This window comes from Ambystoma mexicanum, chromosome 4q (genome assembly GCF_040938575.1).
Source record: "Ambystoma mexicanum isolate Mex_15411 chromosome 4q, UKY_AmexF1_1, whole genome shotgun sequence".
In the NCBI taxonomy this organism is placed as follows: domain Eukaryota; kingdom Metazoa; phylum Chordata; class Amphibia; order Caudata; family Ambystomatidae; genus Ambystoma; species Ambystoma mexicanum.
Window position 1 is genome coordinate 47513534 of NC_090928.1, and position 12459 is coordinate 47525992.

Below are 12459 nucleotides of genomic sequence, written 5' to 3' on the forward strand. Positions count from 1 at the left end.
CAGTGATTATGTAGTAGGAAAGAAAGGGTAGTTATAAGAATGGGTTGCACCACACAGTTCGAATTGGGAAACAATCTCGAGAAGGCAGCTCTAACAAATGTGACCAGAGTCAATAGGCCTGTGACAGAGTTAGTGGTACAGGGCAAGGGCTCAGGAGCAAAAATGTTCTTGTAGCTGCAGTCAAGTCTTTGGTTAACGATGTTGAAAAAAGTGGATGCAGAAAGCGAAAGACAATGTTAAGAGAGAGGGGTGGCCAACCCAACAGGTAGGAAAAGGATTTAAAACACCTTTAGCACTACCGCGAGAAAGGGTGGCCTGGCGGAACAATGTACCTTAAAAGTGGAGAAGTGGCTCCTGCGGTGGCGGTTGTTCCTGGTAGTCCTTACAGGTCGAGGGATCCAGCAGAGGAAGAGAGGCTGTCGTCGTGGAGGAAGATTCGGGACACTACACTACTCAGGGATGAAACCAACCGCGGTGCTGCCAAACGAAGTTTAAAAGGTACGCTCCTTTTAATCGCGGTCCGGGTCGATAGTTGCCTGGCTATCCGGTCTCCAAGTGCGGGGCACTGTCGATTCGACCAAGGCAGGTCCGGAGAAGCGAAGGGCGAACTGGTTTTTCCTGCCAGCTCAAGGGAAGGAGGCTCTTTCGAAGAAGATTGCCTCTCGTCGTGTGGAAGAATAGTGGTGAGACGATCCGGCAGGGCTTCACCGGTGGTGTAGTTGCTGAAGAAGTCTGTGGCTTCTCTCCCTTTTAGTTCCGTAGTTCCAGTGGCGACGTCTTGCTCTTCCAGTCCTCAGGACCCTGCTTTTATGCAGAAAGAGACACATTCATACAGCCTAGCTGTCACTCGCACAGTGGAGTGGTCATCTTGGCGGGAGACCCTCCAGCCTATCAGGATAGAGTGCGACATGGGTTGCTGAGGCAACCCTGTCCAGGGGTCCTACTCCCCCTCCCACACAATGGACCCACCCCAGACTCAGTGGCCCCGAAAGGAGTGCTTCTTGGCAGAAACCCGCCAAAAGGACGAACAAAGGACCCCCGACCTGGGTTAGGATTGTAGAGAAAGACACGAAAAAGAAGTTATATCAAAGTTCTGGCAAATAAAACTTACCGGAGCAAAGTTGATATAAAAATGCACCGGCGGTATGTTAGAGGCTGTCAGAAAAAGTGGTAGCCTCGAACAATGAACCTAGGGGAAAAACTATTAACCCTTTCCAGTACCTCCATAGTTAGATGGGTTGTACTGGTTAAGTTCGTTGAAATTGAGTAGTAAAGTCAATGGGGACTTTACATGCCCTGGGAGACAGTAGTCAGTCCCAGGGTATGGAGTCTATGTTTGGGGGTCGCTACGACACCCCTGTGGTACTGCACGGAGGGTGCTGTGTAACACATGTGCATAAAGAGGGTTCCTATGGGGGAGAAAAAGTCCCATAGGCATTAAACACAAAAAAATAGCCTAGAACACATGTAGCAAAAAAATGCCCAAGAGTGGGAAAAAGAGTCTCACTCTTAGCAGGTAAAAAGAAACAAACCCTTCAAATCCAGCAAAGCTGCTGGGGGACTCTATAGGTAAGGAAAATTAGCCATAAAATGAGAATTCTCCCTAACACAGTCAACAGTTAAATAATTTCTTCAGCAAGTGATTGTATGCAATATCTGACACAGATTCATGCATGTAGGAATAGCCCATATGGCGGGCGTGGCCAGGAGCGCGATACAGTACCATGGCCGCCTGAGAGCTCCTGTTTAACTGGGGAGACATTCCCTGCTATAACATGAAAGCGGATCACGACTTACCTTGAAACACACGGCGGGTGTGTGCAAAACCCTCCTGGGCCTGGGGCCACAGTTACAGCGGGTGGCATGCTGAGGGAAGGCTCAAACTGGATGGCAGTGCTGCGGGGGCCTCCCGCCAGGGCCGCGCGTGGCTCGACATGTCTGGGTCCTTGATGGTCACTGCTGCTTGCCACCCAGCGGGTCCCCGTGCACCGGCAGCGAAGTATGAAGTTCCAGAGCTCTCCGAAACTGTTGGCCTGTGATCTGGGAGCAGGGCAGCCAGAAGTCATCCAGCGGGCTTGAGGATCCTGCCTTGTTGACTGACGTGAGCCGACGTGGCTCAAGCAGCAACCTGCTGGGACAAAGGAAGGCGGAGTCCGGCTGCTGCGCAGTGTGCTCGAAAGCCCAGGGGTGAAGTCCCTCAGCAAGTGCTACCCGGACATCCATTTCGCTGGTGAGGGGCACCTGGAGCCCTGCGGTCAGCCGAGGCCCCAGCTACCACGTCAGGTACGTGACGGTGGGACTCTGCCAGCAACCCACAGCCCGGTGAGTGAAGCAGGTGCCTCCTTGTGCTTCTTGGGCTCCTTTCTCCCCCCGGTGGCCACTGCAGGCCAGGTCGGGCCTGAAGGCGTTTGTGGGCCTCTGGGGGCTCAAGCATTGAGATTGTGCTGCCTGACAGTCTGTCTGGTGGCAGAGCCCTGCCGCTGTTGCTTTGCTTTGAAGTGTGCCTGGATTGGAAGACACATGGGGATGCCCCTACGAATATGCCATTGGGGGCGGGGTGCCCCATCCCCTGTGTAGTCCCCAGTTAACCTGCTATAGTGGAGGAGCGGCCTGCTGCATACCACCTGAATGTGCATAGCCTGTGCGGGGAGCCACTGGGAGTGCAGAGGTAACCACTGCACTCTAGCTGCACCTTGAGGCCTACATCGACTGCACCTGGCACAAGCATAGGTCGAAGAGCTGCCTCGACACGCCAGGAGCCCCTAGAAGCTGAGGCCTATCTGGAGCGGCCTTCTCCCGTCACATGAGTATTCTTGGAGGCCAGCCTGGCCTAGGAGTGACCGCTGAGGGCTCGCTCCATTCCCACTGCGGGCCTAGCCGCTCGCCTGGGACTCCTGCACCACCATCCCACTTTGCTGAGCTGGTGTTCACCTGGCAGAAATTGGGAGCTACCGCCTGGTGCCCTTGAGCTCCCTCAGCGACGCTGCAGACCTGCTCACTGCGACCCATAGCTTCTTGTGGCCCACAGCCCGGAGACGCTGCTGGCGCCATGGCAAAGTCAGGGAAAACCCTAAAATCTTCTGAGATCGTATCACTGCTACAGATTCAGGCCAGGGCAGTAAAGAAAGCACAACGGTAGCCGAGGTTCACGGAGGAGAGGCAGGTATGACCCCCAATCTGCAACTGGCTACGAAAGACGACCTGCTGCAATGGCTAACCGAGATTATGAAGGACATTCAGGGAAGCCTGGCAGAAATGGCAGGGAGGGTTTTGGCCATCGATAAGTGCCTGACGGCAATTTAACAGAGCGTGAAAGAAGTCAAAATTACCCTATGCGGGGAATCTTACGAAACCAGCGAATGGGCTCAACGCATGAAAGGATTGGAAGACAAAGTGGCCTTTCTGGGGGACCAGTATGAGGATTGCTCTTGGTGCAACAATATTCAAATCAGGGGACTCCCCTCCAAGATACCAGATCGCGACCTGGAGGCCTACACCATGGACCATTTTTGACAGATCCTAGACGCCCCAGCTGATGAGCCAATCGAGATGGACAGAACACATCTGGTCCAGCTGGCAGGCCCAGAGTGACGGGATCTTACCACTGACGTCCTCACAACCGTTCACCTTTATAAAGTGAAGGAGAAGATCTTAGCCCGGGCTAGACAAGCTGAGGAGATTTTGTTTCCACAGTGCTACTCTGGCCCTCTACCAGAATCTAGCAGGCATCATCTTATTCAAGGGCAAAGCACTCCGGCTACTAACGGAATGGCTCAGCGAAAAAAAATGTGCTACAAATGGGGATTCCCATCTGCTTCACCTATCAAAACTGCTCCTGGTCGGTGTCAACGATGAAGGAGGCTGAACAGCTGCTCTACCGGATGCAACTGACACTCAAGCGGACCAAGAGCCAGACCCATCAACCAGAGTTGGGGCGAGAGTGGGGCCCTGGACCAAGGTAGGGGGAAGGCCAGAGGAGGAAAGAGGACTCTCGTAGTAACGCAGACTGATATCGGGCGTCTGAAATGCTGCTGGTTACTCTGGTTGGCCAAGGCTCATGTTTAGAGATTACTATGCCACCCCCTTTTAAATGGGGTTGTTCACTTTTAGTAGGAGGAGGCGGTCGTGGTTAATGTTCAATGCTCAGTTAGCAGGCTTCTCCCTGTTACAGGTTCCCCCTGGCAAATTCATTGGTCATTCATCAGCTGCAATTGGTTGTTGATAATGTTTGTTGGGGAGAGTTGGTTTCTGTTGGGTGGGGGTAATCAGGCAAATGGTTTGGGACACACATTGGGATGGTGGACAGATAGCATGGGGCGGAATTCCTTGGGATACTGGTGTAACGGATGGTCGGATGCAAGGCTTGCCAAAAGAGTCTGATGGCTAACACAGCTTTAGATACATGGGATAGTACGCTGTCCATGCTTACTAGGCACGTACAAGGCCTAAACTCACCCATCAAGCGCAAATAAGTAATGGTAAACCTGGGTGATCTTTTGCCTTCAATGGTCTTCCTACAGGAGACTCATCTTTTGAAAGCAGATGAAGGGAGACTTTTGTATGTCTACTTCTCACCTGGGTACTTTGCGACTAGCGGAGCGAAGCGTAGAGGGGTAGCTATACTATTCAACAAAGCCACTTCTTCCTTAATCTGAACTGGGACCCTGCGTGACCCTAATGGGAGCTTTATGGGGGTCAAGGGCACCCTACTAGGCAATACATTCACGTTTGTGGTTGTTTATTCCCCCAATGATAGACAGGACTTGTTCTTGGAGTGCCTCTTGAGCAAACTACTAGTCTTATAGGAGGGGATCTCAATGTGGCCACAGATCCGGACACAGATAAAACCCTCACAGTGTCCAGGGTGGACTTTAGAAATTCTCCGGCACTCATGCGCCTTCTGCATGAACTGCGGCTGATAGACATTTGGTGGCTATGGAATTCTACGGCCAGGGACTACAATCACATGTGAACCTGGATTACTCTCGTTTTGACATGTTGCTGGTCTCAACTTCCTTGGCACCTTGTATTCCGGAGAGTACTAACCATGTAGTCTCCATACCGGATCATGCGCCTGTTTCACTCTCCCTATCAGTAGCTCTATGGCCCAATCCTCAGGGACCCGATAGCTTTGGTGGATGACGAAGGGGGGGCCTCGCCTCGCGAAGGGGATAAATTACACTGGGTACACACTTTTCACATGAGGGCAGCACTGGCATCCCCGCCGAGCACAGACACCTTGCAGCCCTACTTAGAGCCTGTCACTTGCCCCACCCTTGCTCCCTCTATGGTCACACAATTGGAACAGCCTATATCAGTCGCAGAAGTCACAACGGCCATCAAATCCCTGAAAACTACAGCCTCTGGGCCGGATGGGCTCACCACTGACTTTTATAAGGCCTACTGTGAGATTCTCTCTACACACCTGACCCGACTCTTTATTCTTTCCCTGAAGCTGGTACACTCACACCCTTGATGCTTGAAACTTCCACCATCCTGCTCCTGAAACCACACAATGATCCCCACCTGCTTGACTCATACTGTCCCATCTCCCTCATCAATCTAGATGCCAAATTAAATTCCAAAGTCCTCGATATGAGGCTGATGCCGGTCTTGCCAACATTGATCCACTGGACCAAACCGGCTTTATCACTCGTCGATCCACTCAGTATAATATCCGGAAGGCTCTCAACTTGGTTGAGATAGCAGGCAGAACGCAAACGAAAGACGGTCTCCTGGCTCCTCCCCATGCCCACAAGGCTTTCGACCAGCTGGACTGGTCCTACCTTGTGGCTGTCCTTCAAAACTTCACCAATTGGTCTATGGCCATCTATTCAGCCCTGACAACCCAGATTCTGGTGAACTGCAGGGCCACTCCTTTAGTAAAGATATGCGAGGCACGAGGCAAGGATGCCACATATTCGCTCTCTTGATGGATCCTCTAACGCCTCAGGCGTGTAATCACCTGGATATCACCTGGATAACCAGGGCATTCCTTACCAGGGTTGGGATCAAACCTGCACTCCTGTCATCGACAATTCATACACTCAGGTGTTGGAACTTAGCTACCAAATGATGGGGCACTGTGGAAAATAGATTTTCTCTGTCAATTAGTTCATACAATGATACCTACCAAAGTCATATAATATAACCTGCCATGCCAAGAGCCATTGCAATGTAACCTGCTATTATAATGTAAACTGCTAAAGGCCATTTATGAAAGTTGAATGGATAGGCCTCACTGCAAAATACATATTCCGCACACGATGCATAAAACCTGCTTGTTTTAGCTAAATGAGTAATGTTCATGGCATAAACTTTATACAGCTTTTGTACGTGTTCAGTCTGTACATTCAATCATAACACATGTGATGTGGTTCTGCTGACTTTGATCAAAATGTTTTCTTACGGTAACTGAAAATTGCAAAAGCGATGTATAAATAAAGCAGCTGACATGAACTTCCCTTTTTGCAAATGAAAGCTGCTTGTGGGTTCAATGTTTGAACTTAAACTTTCCCACAGAAGTACGCTGGTGCTATTTTAGATTCAGTCACTGTCATGATCCTATGATTTGTCTGCTGACACGAGCGCACATTAATACATAAATGTCTTGACACGTACAATAATTGTGCAGAGTTAGCATGAGGAGATGATGAATCGACCATGGGATGTCTAGAGCTTTGCGCAAGTAATGTCTGGAAATGTACCTATATATACTTGACCATTTTGTATTGTCTTTTGTCAGAGACTGCAATGGCTTTCTGCTATCGTGGGTTTTCTGTACCACTTAAGTGTATAATAAATGTGGTTTTGCCGCAGGGCAAACCTGTGTGAATCTCTGTGTTGGAGTCTGTAATAACTGATTTATTATTTCCAGACAGGGGAAATCCAAACCTGCAGCATTGTAATTTTATTGTTTACAGCACTCCCACGGGATTAGGCCCATTATCACCCGTGATCAACAAGCCTGAGTTAAGCACGGGTAAACACGCAGCAGTATTTGCAGCTTGGACAGCGGGGTGCCTGAGGGAACTCTGACAACTTTCCAACGGTGAGTGCCTGCTCACTTTCAAGGAGTGCAAACAGGTGTTTGCACTGCAGGAGGGGCAATGGTTTCAGTACATTCAGGTGCAACACTGGGGGTCTCACCCGATGGTTCGGCACAGAGGCATCAGAGCCCTGAATGCTTTAGCACTCACATACTTGGCAGGTAGATCCAAGGGCAGAGTCTCAGGACTTTACAATCTGCTAGATCGCTTTGACCCACAATAACGTTTACCCTACATGGTGGGATGGGAGAGAGACCTGGGGAGGGAGAGTGGAGAGGACTTGTGGTGCAGCATCTGGGAACAAAACCACAGGACTTCTAGGTGTACCACAGATAAAGAGTGACAGCTCAAGCTTTGTTACCGATGGTATTATGCATCAGACAGACTATCGCATGGCTCCCTCGTACCCTGAGAATTGTTGGAGGGGCTGCCAGGAAAGTGGAACCTATTTACACATGTGGTGGCAATACCCCAAAGCCCAATCCTACTGGAAGAAGGTTCTTTCGCACATCAGAACTCTGTTGGCTATTGACTTACCTCTGGACCCGTTAATTGTCTTATTGGGGGACTGTGGGGATGGGCTTTATCCTCCGACGGGTCACAAAGCCAGGTTGCTTACTAAACTTTTCCTTGCGGCCAAAACGTCTTAGTCCGGCACTGGAAGAATGGAGAGGAGGCAGTGCTTGGCATGTGATGGAGGAAGCTATGGGAGAGGTTGGCATCAAAGAAGATTGCAGCCCTGGCCAAAGGGACATACTCTTCCTACATGGTGTGAGAAACCTGAAGGTGTCTTACTCACTAGTCCCCGGGGATCTGTCATCCAGGTGGCCAGGACACAGTCATTGCTATTGGATCCAGTTCCTGGGTGTAGACCAGTGCAGGAGGATCACCTGGATGAGGAGTTTCGGGGAGTGGAATTGGGACATCGAAGGGTGAGACGCAGTATCCCCTTCCTTATCACACCTTTTCCCCGTCCTGCCATTTATGATATTTAGAAATTCTAGCCCCCCCTTTTCCAACACAAACACTATCTCACACCGTGAGCGACAACGAACTAAGGCCAGAGCCGTTTATCTGACATGTCCCAACACATGGGTCAGGCAGAATCAGGCAACTACACACACCTGAAGACCCTTTCCCTTTCCCATAGGGATAAAAAGAGGAGCACAAGAGCACACTCTGAGCAAGGCCGAATGCACGAGGAAGCAGCTGTTCCAGGACGCCAGTTCAAATGGAGGAGAAAGGTGGCGAGACCTGAAAGGACGTTGTCAAGGAGGGAGTTACCCTTGCCCTTTTAAACCCAGGCCCACGAAGCCTCCAACAAAAGAAACAAAACCGGGAGTCGCAGCTGGCGGATGGTGTGACGGATGTCAATGGTACATGGAACCCTCCCGCACTGATAGCCATGGAGGGGAGACGTGGTTGCCATTGTGGTACTGTCCTTGACTCCAGCGGAAAAAGAAACACCAACGAGTTCTGACTCACCGGCTGTGCTGAACATACTGATAGGGGACCGGACTGTGTTAGGCTCAAGGTTGCAGTGGCAACATTAAGAAGATTAACAGACAGCGGTCTTTTGTTGTGAACAAACTTGGTAGCAGAGATAGAGTGATCCCACGCCACATGAGGGCTCATCCAAAGGTCTCTATTTGGTACCCCTCTCCTGAACAAAGAGTATGTTAACTGTGAAAAATATTGAAAAACTACAAATATCAAGAGGCCATAGGGAAGGCCGACATGAAGTGTCAAGGTGGTCATGCAAGGGTTAAGCCAGAACTCTTCTACAATCGAAAGTCCCAACTTAAAATATTGTGAGGCTGTGTAAAAGGACATTGAGACGTTTGAATATTACAAACGAGGAGGTTGTGATTGAAAGGCGGTAGTGAACCTGACTGAGGGGACTTAGGGGCGTCAAGAGAAAAGCAAAGGGAAATTAATCCCACTCTGTGAAGAAGCTAAGTGAACTACATTGTGACGACAAGTATGAACCCGTGGTTGGTCTGAGCCTGATTGAGGGAGGCTGACAATTGAGAGAAGGATTGGAGCCCGGGTGAAAGTTAATCACCAAACGTGAAGATTAACAGAAGGAACTTTTGTTTTGTTGTTTTGGCATATCAGGCCCTCTGATGCAAGAGACTTTGCATAGGAAGAGACCTGGGCACAGAAGGCCCTGATATACAGAAAGGGAACTGTAAGCTTGTGCCAGAGAAGCCCAGGATTGTGCTTTGCTCAGGAGTCCCACCTTGTCCCGTGATAAAAAACGTGGTGAAGGGAGACCCCGCCTATAACATCCTGACTTATCATTTTATGAACTCTTCTTTCTTTTGTTGTGAATATCATCCCACAGTATTTTGTAGCATAGCAGTAAGGACTGGCAATCGTTTTTTTTTAGTATAGGCCCTTTTTATTTGACTAGACTATACTAGAACTGTATTATTATTATTTGATGGTTGTAGCTTGCTCCCATCTTAGACACAGGTTTAGATTAGGGGTTTTCCTCACCCATTTTACAGTTTAATAAACACCCTTAAACTGTGATCACTTGTGTCTGTCTTACTTTGATATCATGCCCTCCTTACAGTGGCTACCTGGCTTTCCATAATAGTGTACACACAAGAAGCTTACCATGGTACGCATAAACCCAAGCTATAGAAATACCTAGCTCTGCTTTAGGCTTGGGCACGGACTTGGGCGCAGCCAGCCAATATGTTCAGGCAGTGTACAATAATCCTGTGTGTGTTTGCTTATTCATCGTGTTCTTTTGTCTATAATTCATGACATCCATTTATGCCTATATGTATTACTGTGCTGTCTCCCATCTCCCACAAAACTTACAAATACAGAGAGAAATGGCAAGGAAATAACAATGGTAGCTTTAGTTGCATATGTAGCCTATGCTCAATTGATGGATTTCAGCCTTTACAAAAGCTCTCACACCAATAAACGTATTGCATTTAAAAAACAGGGCCAATGAAAACAATATAGACCTGCAATGTTATCATTAATGTATAGAAATGAGGTGAGAAGGAAAAGTGCCTCACCCGGCATTGCACCAAAAATATCTGCGGGTATTAGTTACACACTCTTAGTTTGCTTTGGAATTGCCTACGAGATTCACATACCAAACTAGTGCACTATAGTGACTATTTGTTGCAATGTGACACAAACCTCAGCATGCTCAACACCCAGCATTTAGATGTACAGTAAATCATAACTCCTCCTGCAGACTCTGGAAGACAAACCTATTCTAATGCAGGGCCACCTATTCTAATGCAGTCAATCACAATGCGCCTTGAAGACTTATGCTTGTTATGTACTTAAAACACAGCTTTCAAATAATTTACAATTGTAGCAGCAACCACTTTTAGGAGTAAGAGATGAGAAAATGTTTATTTTCTTCCACATATTCAAAGTAAACTTATAACTGCACATGTATACATACATTTCAGTGAGAAGGCAATCCTCTGTATGAACTGTGGTACAGCAGTCAGAAGGCATTCGGCGTTGGATTAGAGATAGAATGCCTGCAATTTCAGGATAGTAAATAGGTAGTCCTGTATTTTCATCCAACCTTAAAAATAAAATTATATAAAGGTAAGGCACAATGTGTAGCATTTTAAAGGTTTGGTATGCATTCATGAATTTGCATGATCTACTCTCCCTAGTGTGACAGAACAGTCATGTGGAAAGTACAAAGAGGCTGACACAAGAGATAATGGTTTAAACAAGGTTATTGTGTGTGTGACACACTATAGAAGGGGGACTCCCCAAATAGTACTGTGCACCATGAGAAATGTATTTTCTCATAAATCCAAAGGAACTCTGAAATGGAGGGCCAACTGTCCAAAATAAAAATAGTGAGAAAAAGAAAAGATCTCTTACAAGGTTCTTGGCTTGGGCTCTTTCTGACCATAATCCAAATTTCTACGTTTGTAATTGGAACTCTTTTCGCACGGCCACAGGAGATCCTCCACAACTGAGACGTCAATGTTCTGACAAAAGTTCTCCTCCAGTAGTACTGGGAAAAAGGTTGTGACAAAGACCCTTGAACTTTTGCAGGCAACAGTCACAGCACAGCTTTTCGGACCCCTATTGAACCCTTAATGGGACCCCAACACTCTATGGGCTGTAGGGGGTAGAGAGGAACAATCACCAGAATATAGAGGGAGCCTAAAAGCCACTCCAATCAGACCCAAACCAATGATGATGGACACCAACTCTTCGAAACCACCGGACGATATGAACAACTGTGTGGATAGATTTATCCCTCCAGCAATTTAGCAAAATAGAAATATTGCTACAGGTTTGGGGGACCCGCACAGTGCCCACAAATAAATTGTTGCACATCATGAATAGATTAAAAAGACAGAAACAAACCAGTCTCTCTCATGAGGGTCAAAATAAACAGGCACTGTTCTTCCGTTCCGGTAAGCATTGCCGAAGATACAATACTGCAGGTTCTCTGCATTGTACACATGTTTATCATTCAATTCATAAAGTTTATTTTGGAAATGAATTCCATAAAACAGTCAAATTACAATAATGGAACATAATAATATGATAACATATAATAAATAATAAAAATACAACATTGGGCAGATTTAAAACAAGGCAATTGTCTTTTTCCTGGTTTCAGCTCAGACTAAACTTATTCTGATGAAGACCATATTATAAAATGATTTTTACAAAAAGAAAAACTACCCCAAAATTACCACAGGGTTTTCTGATGCCTCATTGACATGCTGATGGTACAGAGGGACTATCGTCAAAATAGGCAGCCTCAGCAGAGTATTCAGGAGGGGAAGCGAACACCACTACATATAGACAATCAAGAATCCAAAATGGCGTCTGGCCTTGATATAACCTCGGTCCAGCCCCCTTGCTGATCACATGGCCCCAGACACATGGCCAAACCACAGGACAGCCAAACCCATCCCAGTTGCTCCCAATGTCAAAAGGCATCAACCAATGGGAAGAGAGACCAGCCTGTCAAAGGGCAGCCTGCCCACCCACTCAGTGTGAAGCGTTGCGAGATCCGACAGACGGAGAGAAATAGGCCCCGGCAGATCTCGATCTTGGAGAACTTGTGTAAGGGGAGAACAACCAGGAAGGATGTGATACTGGCATGCAGAAAAGAAGGTGAAGTGTGGTGTAATATGAAGGACGAAGGGTGTAGTTATCTTTGAGAAGGAACCTGTGGAGTGACCATTATGTGGAGCAGGAGGGAGGTCCTATCTTGTTAGAGAGAGAGGCATTATTTGGGATCAGAGACAGAGGCGTGTCGCCTGGGAGAGGAGAGCAAATTTCATTGTCTAGGAGGAGAAGGAGAGGAAAATTGTGCAGCAGAGAAAAAAAGTACTTTGAAGGCGATGGGAGAGTTAGTGTAGTGTTGAAGAGGAGAGGAAGATGG

At 47.9% G+C, this 12459-nt stretch overlaps 1 protein-coding gene across 6 annotated transcripts in view; it reads right to left on the reverse strand.

The window, feature by feature from the left end:
• The window catches only part of ERMARD (ER membrane associated RNA degradation), a 1617289-nt gene that overhangs the window by 229873 nt on the left and 1374957 nt on the right, over nucleotides 1-12459 (reverse strand). For all 6 annotated transcript variants that reach the window (XM_069607434.1, XM_069607436.1, XM_069607435.1 and 3 more), the window contains one exon: nucleotides 10492-10620. In XM_069607434.1, the coding sequence (XP_069463535.1) occupies nucleotides 10492-10620 (129 nt within the window). The remainder of the gene's footprint in view (nucleotides 1-10491; nucleotides 10621-12459) is intronic.